Raw genomic sequence first — 15,551 nt, 5'->3', positions numbered from 1 at the left:
AGCTGCGCCAGGCTGTTTTGTGTTCACTTCTGATTTGTTTGTAATGATCACTTTGTACCCTGTTTCTGGTATCTTTTCCATTGACATTTCCTGTTGCAGTTACCGATGTCTTCCATTTTCAGGTAGCATTGGTTTGCCAACCATTTTCTGCATTGTGTGCAGCATTTAGCACAACTACTGATTTTCTGTTTGGTGGATTACAAAGTAGAGTGTTAGGCAATTCTTGTTCTTGCCTCAATTTCCCACCCTCATTTTGACTTTAAACTTGGAGCTTCCCCTGTATTTCTTTATGAGGCAAATACATGCTTCTTTTCTGCAAAAACATCATTTAAAACAACTGTTACATACGGTAGTTTTTCAAAAATCATAATGTGTGATTTTTTTGTCCTGGTGTCTATTTAGTAGCAGCTCATCAGACACAGTGTGTGTTTGGGCTTGTCAGTCTGTCCCTTGTCGCTGGTTGAGTTTCTTGCTTACAGTACAGTATTATGATTTATTGTTTGAGAGAAAGATTTTTGTATTATACATGCATCTGCTACAAACGAGCTTTTTTTGGTTCACAAACACAGTTCCTCCACCAATTCTAAAATCATTTAATATTTACTTTAATAATGGTACCTTTTTCTAGTAAAGCACTAATTGTTTTTTTTTGTGGGGGGGTCTTTTTTAGGGAAAGCTTCCAACGACAGGAATGACAATCACAAAGCTTGAGGACAGTGAAAACCATAGAAATGCATTTGAAATATCAGGTGATAGGCACAAGCTGTGTGAGTGCCGTGTCTCGGGGAGGAGAGGCAGCTTGTCCCTGCGTGCAGATTCTTGCTTGCATATTTCAGAAGGTGGTGTTGAAGCGCTGAGTGGAATTCTGGGGGCTGTGTGTGCATGCATGTGCTTTTTACCTGTGTTTCCACTCGGCCTATCTTTTCCTTCTCTCCTCTAGGGAGCATGATCGAGCGGATATTAGTGTCATGCAACAACCAGCAGGACCTGCAGGAGTGGGTGGACCACCTACAGAAGCAAACGAAGGTCACATCTGTGGGAAACCCCACCGTAAAGCCTCATTCGGTGCCGTCTCATACCGTAAGGACTTGGTGCTTCTCCTTCCAGACTCCAGGCGTGGCATCCCGTGGCTGAGCTGTCAGCAAGTGATCACGTGCTTTAAAACCAGATCAATATTGGGATAAAAATGCGAAACACTTGCTTCATGTTTCTCTGAAAACATTTGGCCTCTTTGTGCAGTAGTGAATTGTTTTCCAGTGAGTGTTCTCGAGAAACAGCCCTGAATTGTGCCTCCTCACGCACAGTTCAGAGGTGCTTGGGGGAAGCTGCTTTTGCTCAGCGTGGCCCTAGAAGATTAATTTAGGGGAGTTTTACACTAAACTATAGATGATTTTTCTGAGAATTTTAACTGTTTATTATGCTTTATTTAAGAAAACAAAAATAAATAATTATGATGATGAAAAGGGCCAGATTCACGTTGAAGGCGTTAAAATAGAATTTATGACACACTGTTGATTTTAAGAAATGGAGGTGTCTTTTACTTAGAAAAGCTCAGCAACTCTTTGAATTTTTAGAGAATTACAACTTTTCAAAATAGATGAACACTGAATTCAGTTGCAGTGTTTAAACCTCTCCTGGTGTTTTTTGCTCAAGAAGTTGGTATCGGGTTGTTTTAACAGTCGTCATCTTTATCAAGTAATACCGAAAAACTGGGCAGAGCTTTTAAAGAATGAGTGACGATGACACGGCGTTTTCAGCTTGCAGGTTCCCTCACATCCTTACTAGGTTATTAGGATCAGTTCTGTCGTGTGCTCAGTTTTCGTGTTTTCTTCTTCATGGGAAGGTTGTAGATCAAGAAGGATTGCTGTATTCTGATATTCTCATCAGTTTCAGAGTCCATCTGATTTCTCTCAGCAGTGTGGAGATAACTACTCATTGGCTTTTAGCGAGCATTTCATCTTTAATGGCTCTGCCGTTTTAAAATTCTCCATTCTTTCATGGAGATCAGTTTATCCCAGCGACGTGTGTACACGTGTGTTTATAAAGAGCAGTGGATGAGCTGCTTCACTCAGATTTTCAACAGCAGCCTGAAACTCTACTTCATACCATTTCGTATCAAGTCAGCTTTTCTCTGTGGCCAGACCCTCCGTCTTAGTGTTTCTTTCACTGGTGGCGGGGAAGGCCCTGTGCCTCGTGTTTAAAGTGTTCTGCGCTCTCCTACAGAGGTTCTTTTGTGGGATGATGTATTCTCCTGTGATCCAGCTCTGTCCAACTGAAGTCATATTCTAATTTTAGCATAAAGCATACTTCCTTTGACTTTCTCAAGAAAGGAGAAACAAAACCAGACGCTACTTAACTCTGACGCTGTTGCTAGGAGGGATGTCTTACATCATTTTCTCCATCTATACATTATTTCCTATGAAAAGATGACGTTACGGTGGCTTCGTAGCATGCCCTGTATCTCACACGGTTCCCTCCCCCGTGCAGGGACTAGAATGTGATCGTTGCAGAATGTTGATGGCGTCTGTTGTTGAAATTGTGGCATCAGCTGCTGTGGGGCCTTCCCTCTCAGCCTGTTTTGAAGGTCGTGCACTTCAGAATGCCGACCCCACTCAGGTTTCCAGTTCACAGCGCCACACAGCTTGTTCTCCCATTAAACGCACCTTACTATTGTCGGCTAATTTGAAGTCATTATTGGCTGATTTTGAGAATTACTTACTTAACTTTTCTCATTTAACTGTCATTGTGATGGGATATTTCAGGTTTCTCAGGAATATAAAATTCATTAATGACATACCTCCTCTAAGAAGTTAATTTTTAATTAACTTTGTTTTGATTAAAGTTCAGTTTTCTAAGAAAATAACTGATTTTATACCAGGGTTTGGCAGTGTTCTATAAAGAGCCAGATGGTAAACATTCTCCGCTTTACAGGTTCAGGCCTCTTGCAACTGTACTCTGCCCTGGTAACACAGCAGCAGCTTTAGACAGGCACGGGCCTGCTTGTGTGCCAGGAAAACTTTTTTAAAAAACAAAACTAGGCGATTGGGCCTTAGTTTCGCCCAGTACTTTATCACCAGGTGAAGAATAATACGTGACTAGGGGGAATCACCTTCCTTCTTGCAGCCACATGCCCTGTGTGCTTTTGTGAAATTCCTGTCTTTTTACTAAAGTACCTTTTTTTCTGTTAATGTTACTCCGTAGCTAATAAATGTGGCTAGTGGATGTCTGAGTGCTGGGGCCCCAGCTAGAGCTGCCCCTCCCATGTGGGGCAGACGCCGTGGGGGAGTCCCACGCTCAGCCCAGGTGGCGCGAGCTGGTGCTTGGCCCCAAAAACTGACTACTGAGAGCCAGAGATTCGAATGAAATGATAAATCCTGGGGTTTATTTCACATGGAGTGTTTAAAGAGCGGAAGGAAGTACGTGATAGTGCCCTTTCACGGTGAGCATGCAAGTCTCACGTTCTCTGCCCTTCCCGCTCTGTGCCCTCGGCAGCTCCCCTCCCACCCGGTCACTCCGTCCAGCAAGCACGCAGACAGCAAGCCCGCGCCGCTGACGCCCGCCTACCACACGCTCCCCCACCCCTCCCACCACGGCACCCCGCACACCACCATCAACTGGGGACCCCTGGAGCCTCCGAAAACACCCAAGCCCTGGAGCCTGAGCTGCCTGCGGCCCGCGCCTCCCCTCCGGCCGTCAGCTGCTCTCTGCTACAAGGAGGTGAGGTCCCTTGACCACTCAAACAGCCAGATGACGGTGAGCATGCCTTGGGCCCTGAGTGTGCCGTGCTGGTCCCTCTGTACGCAGCAAAATGCACCCTAACTCCTAGAGAACTGAGAAGGGATCTGCCTTGGTTCTTTGGTTATCTGCTCTGCTGCTGAGAGGCCTGTGGTAACCCTGTGTGGGAAGGGGATGTGCAGGGCCCCTCCTGTCTGTGCCATGCACAGGGGGCCTTTACTGTGCTTGCCGGAGGAATGTGGCACCAGGGGCCAGGAGCTGGAAAGGCGCTGAGCCCAGGTGACTTTCCCTCCCCGTGCGTGAGGCCGTCACTTGGCGTCTGCATGCTGTCTGCTGCGTCTAACAACCCCTCCTCTAGGTTGGGGATCCTATCCAGGAGCCCTGCGTTTTGTCATCCAGAAGCCATTTGAGATGAAGAGAACATTTACCAATACAAATGAAAAAACACTTAGGCAGTTTCCCCCTTTGATGCATAAGAAATCATGATACAGTCTTTGCTTGTCTCTGTTCTGATCCAGCATTTTTGTATTTGCTAGGTGCAAATAAAGTACGATTCTAATGAATAAATAAGTATTAACACTTTCTTACACTTTCACCTAAGCCAGCTTGGATGAGGAAAGGAAGCATCTTGAGAAATGTGTTCTGAGAAATATTTTCACCCGAGGAAGCCGGTAATTGAGATGAGCGTTGTTTTCATAAGCAGTTGAGCATGCATGGTGGTGAGGTACGAGGACAGCGGTGAGAGTATAGGTAGCCTGCGTGCAGATATGAGGAGCAGTGCCCGCTGGTGGGGTGTGAGTGAGCGTGAGGATGGTGATGCACTCTTGCCTGGCATCGCGCCTCTATGTTTGGTCAAGGCCACATTTGCCAAGGGAACTGGAGCAGACTTTTTCTACGTTCTTGCCAGCAGCCCTGAGGATTTTAAGGCCCATAGGAAAGTACTGTGTAAGAAATTAGGATCTATGCTTTTCATTTTTTGGTCTTACTGAGTCTTTGTTTTTATGATATCTTTCAGGTAATCATGTGTGCAAGTCAGAATTCTCATTTTCTATCATGGGAAGTTACTTGAAGAATGTTGGTGTTCCTTATTGTATACTTTCACAGTCTAAAGAAAAAGTGAGCTACTGCAAGAGCTGGTGGAGATTGAATTACTAGGGAAGAAAACTGGGATAAAACTGTTGGGAAAAGAAGTGGAAAGGGCAAGGGAAGAGGCATTGAAATGAAGATAAACAATTTGATTTTGATAATCTGGCTGCAGTTGCTTTGCCCACTCCACACTGGGAGAGAAGGGCTCACACTGAGTAGCTGCTGTCCAGTGTTGCTGAGCGCCACGCAGCATTAGCGTGGAGAGTGGTCCTACAGAGTACGAGAAGAGGGCGTGGAGGCTCGTGGAGGCCGCTCTGCAGCCTGCTCTGCCTGGCTCTGGGCGTCGGGTGTGCTGTGTGCTTCATGACCCTCTGCGCCCACAGGTGCCCTCGGAGCACATGGTGGGTGGGCATTGGCTCATCAAGGCTCTCCATCTCAGTTTGCTTTGAATTGGGGAAGCCAGGGAGCACATGTGTATAAATGTGTCTTCTGGAACAGATTGCTGCTGCATTTCTAAGAGCTTTACAATTTTTATAGAAAGATTTTTATTTAACTTTTTAAATGTTACTTTAGATTGAGAGTTTGTTACATGGCTGTATGGGGTGATGCCGGGGTTTGGGCTTCTAGGGTACCTATTACCCAAATAGGAAACATTGTACCCAATGGGTAGTTTTTCAAAACTTGCCCCCATCACCCTCCCCCTTTTGGAGTCCCCAGGGTCTGCCATTTCCATGGTCATGCCCATGTGTACCCATTGTTTAGCTCCCAAGAAAAGACTTGTAAAGATAACTTTAAAAACCACGCTTCGTTTCCTCTGTTTCCAGCCGGGTTCATTCCATAGCGCATCTCATCTTCTGAGTCTGGGTTTCGCCTGTTAACATTCGTGATGGTTTATGTCACTGGCGTGATGCAGAAACCAGCCTTTTTTTGATATCGGTATTTAACACGTGCTTGATAGTTGACACCTTACCTGCTCTGTTGGACTTGCTTTGCTCCCTTTGTATTTTGCTGTCGTCTTCTGTGCTTGTTTGAGAAGCTGTTTGAAGAGGTAAGGGGTGGGCGGTTCCCTTGTGAACACGCTCTGAGCTAGTGTGCGTGTGGCCCCCGCAGAACAGCCCTGGCCGAGCTTGGCTGTGCTCCTGGCACTCAGAGTCGGGTAGCTGAGCAGTCGCTCCCTTTTCTTCTCCCTGAGACTTCAAATAGTTTCTTAAAGTGATTATTTTTTACTTATCTGTCATTTAATGATAACCTTAGTTTCCTCCCATTTTTCCAGTTAGCTGTACCGGGGGGTGGGTCTGCCCCAGGGAGCAACTGCTGCCTTCTCCCCTCCTCCCTCAGGAGTGTGCAGGATGTCTGTGCACACCAGTGCCAGCCTGCCTCCTGGTGACACCTCTCATCACAGAACTAACAGGACCCAGATGGCACGAGGGGTTTTATCAGAGTGAAGAAAAAATATTAGCCAATGACTAATACTGAGAATGCCCTATTGATTTTTAAGTTAACGTTCAGAAGCTGGTAAAGAAAAATCAAAATAGGAAAAAGCGAGAAGCTCTTATCAGTGGCTGTAATGATTTGGGGTTTTATACCTTTACAGCAGCCTTTCTGATACGCCAGTGAAAATGATTGGCTTTAGAGTATGTTAGCATTTTCTTTTCTCTTTCCCTAGGATCTTAGTAAGAGTCCCAAGACCATGAAAAAGCTGCTGCCCAAGCGCAAACCTGAACGGAAGCCTTCCGATGAGGAGTTCGCGTCCCGGAAAAGTGAGTAGCTGCGGTCCGTGTGGAGGAGGATGTGGCCTCCTGGTCACGCAGGCCATGGCATTCATGGGATGGAGGGAGGCTTGGTGGCTTTCTGAAGACTCCAAACAAAAGTAGGGTCTGCCCCTTGAGGCAGTGGTAGGAATAAGTGACAGTAAACATAACGTTTACCCAAGCAAGCAGGAGAAGTGCTCTTGTGTCAGTGATGAAGTCTCCGTGCCGGTTCCAGCACCACTGCCTCGTAGCCCTTCCTCATCCAGGAGCTGGGGCCAGACCTGGAGGGCTCTCCTGCTTTTCTGGTTCTCCCTTATTGCCTGTAAGATATTCCACCCACACTTCCTGAAGTGCCATCATCTCCCACAGTGCTCTCTCCATCTGTGAGAAGCATGACCTGCTGTGTTCTCATGTGGGTTGCACCTACCCTTGCTGTTCTCTTGCTGTTCTCTCTGCTGTTGGACCCGTCCTGTCTGCTTCTCAGGCCTAGGGGTCCAACTCAGCTCTGCGTTCCTACGTGGCATCTCAGCAAGTACCTGGCACCTGTTAGGTGCTCGGTAGATAGCTTTTGAATAAGTGGAGCTCTTGACAGAAGTAAGTGATTTTTCTGGGGGTGACTGCTGGGAAAGGGTACATGTGAACAGATTGCTGTGGACTGATGGGTACAACCCAGGGAGAGTGAGCCAGCTCTGGGGAAGTTGCAGGATCTGTCCTGCAGGGCTCTGCCTTGCCCCACCCCTGTGTCTGAGCTCAGCCTGTGTTGGTCCTGTGCCTTCACTGCTCACTTCCTCCAGCCTCAGGGGGAGGCCCAGCAGCCGTCCCACACACTCTCTGTGCCGCACCACTGCTGGCCTCCCCTCACCCCTACCTTATCAATCAGCCCAGTGAGGTGACCGTGCTGGAGTGTTCATTATATTCTTGTCCTTGTCACCTGATGTCCATGGCAATATAAGTCACCATCCTGACTGTCTTCCTCCCCAGGTGGTCCAGGCCCCTGACCACCAGGGCCCCTGATGAGATGGTGAGGCCCTGGGGTCTAGCTGTTGAAGCGGAGCTGGTGCTGGACGCCTGCTCTGTTGCTTACTGGCTGTGCTGGGGCTTCTCTTTGAGCAGACTGTTCTGTGGGCCACTTCCTTCAGCAGATCCAGGGGCAGCACTGAGCTGGGCGTGGGGCCGGCTGCAGCTGAGACCATCGTTCTTGGGCGCGTGCTTCATCAGCACCTTCATGGGCTGGGCATGAAGGATGCAGTGTGACGGAAAGAGATCCCTGTTCTCATAGAGCCTGTTTTAGTAGAAGGATACAGACAAACAAAACAAGTGAACAATGTGTGGGCCGTGGAGTGCTGCAGAGACCCAGTAGGGAGGAAAGGTGGGAGATTCGGTGCCAGGGTGCCATTTGAGCAGCTTCCTGGGGCCGAGGAAGCAGGCCATGCAGGTGTCTGGGGAGGAGCTCTCCAGGCCTGGTGGCAGAGACCCTGGGCGGGAACCCCAGGCTGTGCGCAAGGGACAGTGTGCTCTGTGGGCCAGAGCTCCCCTGCAGAGCGGTAGGTAACACAGCGCCCTGAGCAGCAGGCAGTCAGAGTCCGGTTCCGTGGAGAAGATGATGGGGCCTGGGCTTTCACAGGACCGTGGGCTGCCGTGTGGGGAGCAGACAGGCACAGATGCCCACATTGACACTGAGAGTTGTCGGCCTTCTGTTTTTGTCTGGCTGGCATGTGGAAACACGAAAATGTTTTAATTTTCATTTCTTGTTTCAGTGAGATTAGACGTCTTTTCTTAGAACTCTTTTTGTTTTGTGACTTGCATATTCCTACCTCCTGCCCTTTTTCCAATTTGAGAGTGGGGATACTAATTTTCTTACAGGTTGGTAGGATAATCATTATAAAGTTAGGATATTCGCCTTTTTTCCAAATGTGTTGCAAATATTTTTAAAAAACTGAAAACCTTTTTGAGTATAACTTTCGTAAATTTTGTGGAAAACAGTTATCTGACAAGAAAATGGCAGATTATCTTACTTGTCACTTTGGTTGAGTTGATGCCTGCATTCATCTTGCCAGTTGCACTAGAGGCCTTTCAGTTCGATTGTGAACTGTTGTGCGTCTCTTGACAGGCACAGCTGCTTTGGAAGAAGATGCTCAGATTCTGAAAGTCATCGAAGCTTACTGTACCAGCGCCAAAACAAGGCAAACACTCAATTCAAGTAAGTTTAACAATAATGGCCTGGAAATTGTGATGGTTTATTCTGTTTAGTTTCAAATTACAGTCTGAAGGAACCTGTTTGGTAGGCCCCTTGCACAGCCCATCCGCCTGACCTCCCAGGAGCGATGTTTCAGTCAGGGGTGGCAGGCAGGACAGCAGCTGAGCTTCAGCTCCCTAAATTCACGGAGCTGGGTCTGAGCTGTGGGCACAATTACTGTGTGGTTTTCTAGATACAATTGTACTAGGAAATATTTAAATATCACCTATTGCCAGAATTCATAATGCTTTTGCTAAGAGAAGATGTGTTTAAAAGACAGTGGAAGATTAGTTGAGTTATTTCAGCTATTTAAGCTATTGGTGTGGTACTGGAATTTTTCATTTTTATTATTTTTTAGTTTCTTAGAAATATCCAAAATATAAACTTTGAGCAAGGTTTCTTTTAGTCTTCCTAAAAAATAATTGCTTTTAAAAATTTTTTGGAAATTTACAGCTAATTTATTCAGTAGATTTCAGAACCACAGGATTTACCTGTGTCTGGTGTCTGGTGTCTTAAATGAAAAACTTTTTTTGTATTAAGGTGGCTTTTTTTTTCTTTTTGGAGACGGAGTCTCACTCTGTCACCCAGGCTGGAGTGCAGTGGCGCAATCTCAGCTCACTGCAGCCTCTGCCTCCCTTGCTCTGTCACCCAGGCTGGAGTGCAGTAGCGCGATTTCAGCTCACTGTAGCCTCCGCCTCCCAGGTTCAAGCAGTTCTCCTATCTCAGCCTCCTGAGTTCCTGGATTACAGGTGCGCACCACCACGCCCAGCTAATGTTTTTGTGTTTTTAATAGAGATGGGGTTTCATCATTTTGGCCGGGCTAGTCTCGAACTCCTGACCTCGCCTCGGCCTCCCAGAGTGTTAGAATTACGGGCGTGAGACACAGTGCTCAGCCCTAAGGTGCCTTTTTTTGATTTACATTTTTCCTGTGGTGTTGCAAGTGAAGCGCAGCAGGGTGGTGGCTGAGGCAGCGTGCCTGTCATTTACCCTGCTGGCATCCGCGTGCCCAGAACAACTGATGTGAGCACATGGTGCAGGGCCTCGGACCCCACAGGGTGGTGGCTGAGGCAGCGTGGCTATCATTTACCCTGCTGGCATCTGCGTGCCCAGAACAGCTGATGTGAGCACATGGTGCAGTACCTCAGGCCTTTCGAGAACTGGATGATTCTGTATTTTCTCAGCACAGAAACTGATTTCTCCTCCATTTTAGGACTTGGTGCCCTTTCCAGCTCGACTGTCACTTATCTCACTTGTTCGTTTTGTTAGTCGCCTGCAGCATGGTGGTTCCAGTTAGTGTCATGTATTGTTTAACGCTGAGAAAAGGAAAAAGAGGGAAGAGGACTTCTCAGCTGCTTTAGCTTTTATCAAAGACTGCTACAGCTGTGAAGATAGGATGAGCAGGGTAAATCCTTTGTGGAATCTCGATTATCCAGAAGCTTCTTTTTTTAACCATTTTCAGTACTTTACTGGTATCGCACCATGTCCCATCTATGACATGAAGACTTTTTGCCAAGGGTCAGCACTGTTGTTTTTTTTTGTCCATACTTTAGTGAAAAATACCCATTCATAGTGACTGCTTCTCAGAATAGGAGAGAAACAGAGAAACAGAAAGGCCTGGGTAACCTGTCAAAAGGTGGAATAAATACATGTACAATCACACAATAATGTCTGAGTATAGATTGTTGTGATGAAAGGTACTACATTTTTATAATTCAATACTGATCATGTTTTAAGTCATAGGCTGTAAAATGTGGCCATAAATTTTTGGATTTTGAATTTGAGATTTTTGTTGTCATCTCAATTTCAGTTACTTGAAATAAAATTTTAACCCAGTAGTCTCAGATGAACAGAGCAGGTTCAGTTGGCCACCCATCTGTGTCTGTGAGTTCTGCATTTGTGAATTCAACCAACTGCAGATCAAAACTACTCAGAAAAAAGAAACAGTAAAAAGTAACAATATAACAGTAAAAAAAAATACAAATAAAAATAATTATACTTATAACAGCTATTTATATGCTATTTACATTGTATTAGGTACTATAAATAATTTAGAAATGACTCAAAGTATAGAGCTCTTCCCCAAAGTATACGGGAGGTTGTGTGTAGGTGAAATGGAAACACCATGCCATCTTATATCAGGGACTGGAGGGTCTGAGGACTTTGGTATCCGAGGGGAGTCCTGGAGCCAATCCCCTGTGGATGAGGGCTGACATAGTGCCCACCTCGTTTCTTCATGACCAGGGTCCTGTGATATGCTGTGGCTTCACGGCCCTGACTGCCTAAGGGGAGTGGTCCTTTTCTTTTCTTGTCACATTGCCTGTATTCTGTATTTCCATTTCTGCTGTGCAAGAAAAGCACTGAATGATACATTGATTTTTGTTTTTAATTCATATTATGGGCAGACCACTCTGGGGCTTCAGGGAGCTGATAGTCGTATACACCCTTAAACCGAATACTCAAAACTAGGGAGTAATGGGAGAAACTGCTCATTTGTGCAGGGAAGTTGGTATACGTAAGATGCTTGGAAATGGGATCATAATGAAAACAGCTCTTTTTACATTAAATGCTTAGTAAAACGGGTTTTAGAAGGATAATATATTTTACCTAAAATGCAGCTCTGTTCAATACACACATCTGGATGCCAAGAAGATTTTGTAAGCCAAACTTCCTTGAAACTGATTTCTAACACCAGGAAGTAATGGCCCTCACAGCTGGTTATGACGTAGTTCTTGCAGTCTGGGAACAGAGGTCAGTTTGATAGAAGCAGGAGCAGGGAGGGGCCGGGCTACTGTGGTTTGCCTTCACTCAGCAAGGGGCACCCCTGCCTTTGCATGGAGGGAGACCCTGGCAGCCCGGCCTGCCTCTCAGCCCAGGTGCCTGGCCGTGCACATAGTTGCCGGCCACTCATGATTATTTCTCTCCTGCCATGTTGTGCCACTTCCTCTGTCATGTTCCTTTTAACACTGGGGTATTGCCAGTTCACATCTCTCTTCCTGACAGCAGAGGGTCTGCATTGGAGTGGCCGGCATTGCCAGCAGACCCAGCTTCCCACTGCACCCTGCCTGCGGGCCAAGCTCTGGCGTGCCCTGGGAGCAGAGGGTGGGTTCTGGGGCTGTGGGCCCTGACCAGTCCTTTTCTGCCCTCTGAGTTCTCACAGTGATTGTTGATTGATCAGGTAAGTCCAGACCCACTCTCAGATTTATGGTCTTGGCAAAGTGACAACTGAAGAAACCCATCAGAAATCCTTTGAAATTATTTTGTGTTTGATACATCTGTTTATTGATAGGAAACAATATTTAATTAGCCATATAAATGGTACCTTTCCCAAATGATGTCCTAAATGAGACTATTTGTTAATTGAATGTGGAATAGAATTGGTTAATTGCCTCATGTCTATAGAATCATCTTTTGGACATGGGTGTAATTTGTAAAAGATTTCTTAAATGAGGGCTTTAGAGCAATATCTTTTTTTAAAAGAGCGGTTTGGAAACATTGTATATTAATTAGGCTTAATTAGATAATAATCGATCTAGTTGTATTCTAAGAGTTTTGCTAAGTTTGTTATTGAAACCCAGCCATATGTAAGGAGAAACATGCATTGTTGCCAATTTTTAACAATATTTTCTCTTTTCCTTCTCTTCCCATCACCTTTTGCTTTTGTTCCATGTTTTGGTTGTGGCTCTTCCTGTCGTTCTCCTCCTCACCCCCTGCCTGTCGCGCCTGTCCCTCCGCCCGCCCGTCTTAGCATGGCAAGGCACTGACCTGATGCATAATCACGTCTTGGCTGATGATGACCAACCAAGCCTAGACTCCTTGGGTCGTCGCAGTAGCCTTTCTCGTTTGGAGCCTTCAGACCTCTCGGAAGACTCTGACTATGACAGTATATGGACAGCCCATAGTTACAGAATGGGTTCTACATCTCGTAAGAGCTGTTGCTCATATATCTCTCACCAGAACTAATGCACTTCTGAGCTTTTCTTAACAAATGCTTGTTGTATCGCAGCCTGCTTTTCTTAGATGTTTTCTTGCTGTTCCTTGTCTCTTTTATGTGATATTTTAACAACTTTTGAGAGTGTTCCTGATATTCCCCGTTGTACTTTGTGGAGGCTTAACTGCCGATGCGAGTATACATTCGAATGACTATTGGAGGGAGGTGGTGTGTTCCCGTGAGCCTGCACCCGAGGGTGCTCTTCGTAAGGGGTAGTTGTTGTTTTATAGCTCCAAATGTTTTTTTATTCTCAGTGTAGCAACTGTTTGATTGATTTCTGGATACAGCTGTATGAACACTTTTCTATTTTATACTGAAATCACACAGGTTTGCGATCTAAGTGCCAGAACCATGGAGGAGACTCTGGCCTTATCTGTAAGGACCTAAATTTGTTAAGTACTGTGACCACTGATGAAGTAGTTGTGGAGAGATGAGAAGAATACATGCAGCAAAGGTGCTGTGAGCCCAGTTCCAACAGCTGTGTTCTGGTAATTGTGCCGAACAGCATGTGGGCTCTGGGCCTTGGCAGGTGCACAGACGGGCGGGCGTCACATGTGTTCAGAGCTTGTCTCCACCTCACGGCTCTGTGCTCTTCCGTGTGCTGCATTGTGGCCATGAAGTGGGAGCTCTCTTTTCCAAAGGCAGAGTTTACTGTCATGGCTCAGATGTTCACTCTCATCTTCACCCCAAACTTCCCTGAATTGCAGTGATTTCTGTTATATGGCACTTAGCACACCTACACCACTCTATAGTAAAAACTCTACACTAAAAGTTTAAAGCCCAAAATCTGAAGCATTCAGCCTCTGCAAGTGTAGACTACTAGACTGTATCTGGAGAGGCATTTGGAATACTTAAAAAGTCAAGTGCTGTGGCTTCAGTCCCCCCGGCTCCCCACCCCTGACATCCATATTTAACGTTGTCTGGAAGAGCCATGGACACATCATTGTTTTCAGCAACCAGCTGCAGTGAAACTCCGTTTACAGCAACCCCATAGTGTAAAACTGCAATGCCTCGTTGTAATGGGATATCGAAGTTCATTGAAGAATTACTAGGTTGCCATGTAGCTCACTTACTTAAAAAAAAAAAAAAAAAAAAAAAAACTCCCCCATTTTCCTGGGATTTGTTGTAAGGAGTTTTCACTGGCCTCACTCAGACCAATTTCTGCTTCAAAAAGAACTGAATGTGACCTGTTGCATTCAGTTGTGGCATCAAATCCACATCTAGTCATTGCTTGAGGGGCCAAACTGTGTTCTCTCCCATGCACGCTCTATTTGGTGTTAAAATGGAACCTTACGGTTGTGTTTTAAGTATTCATTGAAACCAGCTTCAGAAAACAAGATGCCATAATAAATTGAGAATAACATTTTTTCCTTCTTCAGGGTGGCTGTAATTCCAGGTGGCCGTGATTTCTTTCCTGCCCCCGCCCCCCCCCGCCCACTCCTTCACCAAACCCACCTATTCAGTGTTCTGATCTTGTTTGTGCAGAGTGAACTCTCTGATGCAGCATCAGTCTTGTCCTGGGAGCCGGGTCCTGCTGCTCAAGCCCAGAGCTGCCAGGGAGCTCCTGGCAGTAGCACGTTGTTTAGAAAGTTGGGTGGCGTCATTCAGCATGGAACGAGCTAATGGCACAGGAGTCATCAGGGCAGCTGTTAATTCCAAATATTTGTCTGTTCCCAAGTAGCTACTGAAGTGCTCATGCCATCGGAAGAGTTTGTATTTTCATACTAATTAGTAAAAATAAGAATGTTGAGGAGCAGTCTTCTAAAATCAGTCAAAGCCCAGTGTTAATCTCCGGCAGACATGGGGTTTATGTATGTTCAGCCAAATAGTAAATGGAATTTTTGGAGAAAGAAGAGAAGTACAAAGTTTCTATACTTACTGTAAGTGGATTTAGAGCGATTTTGGTTTTGTATTACATATGGTAGTCCTCTGAGTCTGGGAGCACCTTTTTGTTTGCCTCGACTGCTCATTAGTGCATTGGCTTAGCTGCCTTTGCCTTCGCGTAGGCATGGATTGCCTGTGTCATGGGCTGTGTAGGCCACAACACTCAAACACAGTTGCTGCACTCGGATTTTCCTTTAATATCAAGTATCATTTGGTTATCTTACTGGGACATTTTCTTTGATATTCTCTACACTAAAGTTTTCACATTTACCATCATTCAATTTTGTACCAGTTAAAGGCATTTTGATGATGCTTTTTCTTGATGCTAAGATCACTGCAGAAGAATAACCTGACCTTTTCTTTGCATTTGTTTTGAATGTCTAACACCATTAGCTTTTGTGACCTGGTTAAGAACTATTAGTGCCACAAGCCCGAAAAGAGAGTTCTCATGTGGCAGTGGTGATGTGGCATCCAGAGAGCCAGTGTTTCTACTTTTGTGGGACTTCAGTCATGCTGATAATAGTATCTTCTGTTCATACAATTCTGTAATATTTATGTGTACAGTTAGTATTCTAATGAAAGAATGAAGAGTCTGAACTAGAAGGTAGGTTTAAGCCATCACCAGGCCTTTGCAAATGGCCTAAATGGTGTTCCCTTTGAAATAACACTTGCCACAAGTATATAATCTATATTAATTGTGTTTTGCATAAAATTGCCAAAACACAGTAATGTGTATATAGTGGTGTAAGATCTTGAAAATAATCTCTATAATTGTGCTCTTTATCTGTGAATGGGAAAAGCCATTTTTAATAGGTGACTACCATTTGAAAAACTAAATTGGATGTATATCTGAATGTTGCATTGTATTGTA

At 45.4% G+C, this 15,551-nt stretch overlaps 1 protein-coding gene across 23 annotated transcripts in view; it reads left to right on the top strand.

Annotated features, from left to right (window-relative positions):
* ARHGEF7 (Rho guanine nucleotide exchange factor 7) overlaps positions 1 to 15,551 on the top strand; it is a 181,657-nt gene that overhangs the window by 155,808 nt on the left and 10,298 nt on the right. For 8 of the 23 annotated variants that reach the window (XM_033177224.1, XM_033177223.1, XM_033177237.1 and 5 more), the window contains 5 exons: positions 671 to 839; positions 941 to 1,080; positions 3,493 to 3,717; positions 6,488 to 6,581; positions 8,683 to 8,772. In XM_033177224.1, coding sequence (XP_033033115.1) covers positions 671 to 839; positions 941 to 1,080; positions 3,493 to 3,717; positions 6,488 to 6,581; positions 8,683 to 8,772 — 718 coding nt within the window. Of the gene's footprint in view, positions 1 to 670; positions 840 to 940; positions 1,081 to 3,492; positions 3,718 to 4,750; positions 5,758 to 6,487; positions 6,582 to 8,682; positions 8,773 to 12,553; positions 14,143 to 15,551 lie in introns of those variants that run through there. The other 15 variants (XM_033177221.1, XM_033177226.1, XM_033177239.1 and 12 more) reach the window with 8 other exon arrangements.

This window comes from Trachypithecus francoisi, unplaced genomic scaffold (genome assembly GCF_009764315.1).
Source record: "Trachypithecus francoisi isolate TF-2019V2 unplaced genomic scaffold, Tfra_2.0 Lachesis_group18, whole genome shotgun sequence".
NCBI lineage: Eukaryota > Metazoa > Chordata > Mammalia > Primates > Cercopithecidae > Trachypithecus > Trachypithecus francoisi.
This window is presented reverse-complemented; position numbering and strand designations above follow the sequence as displayed.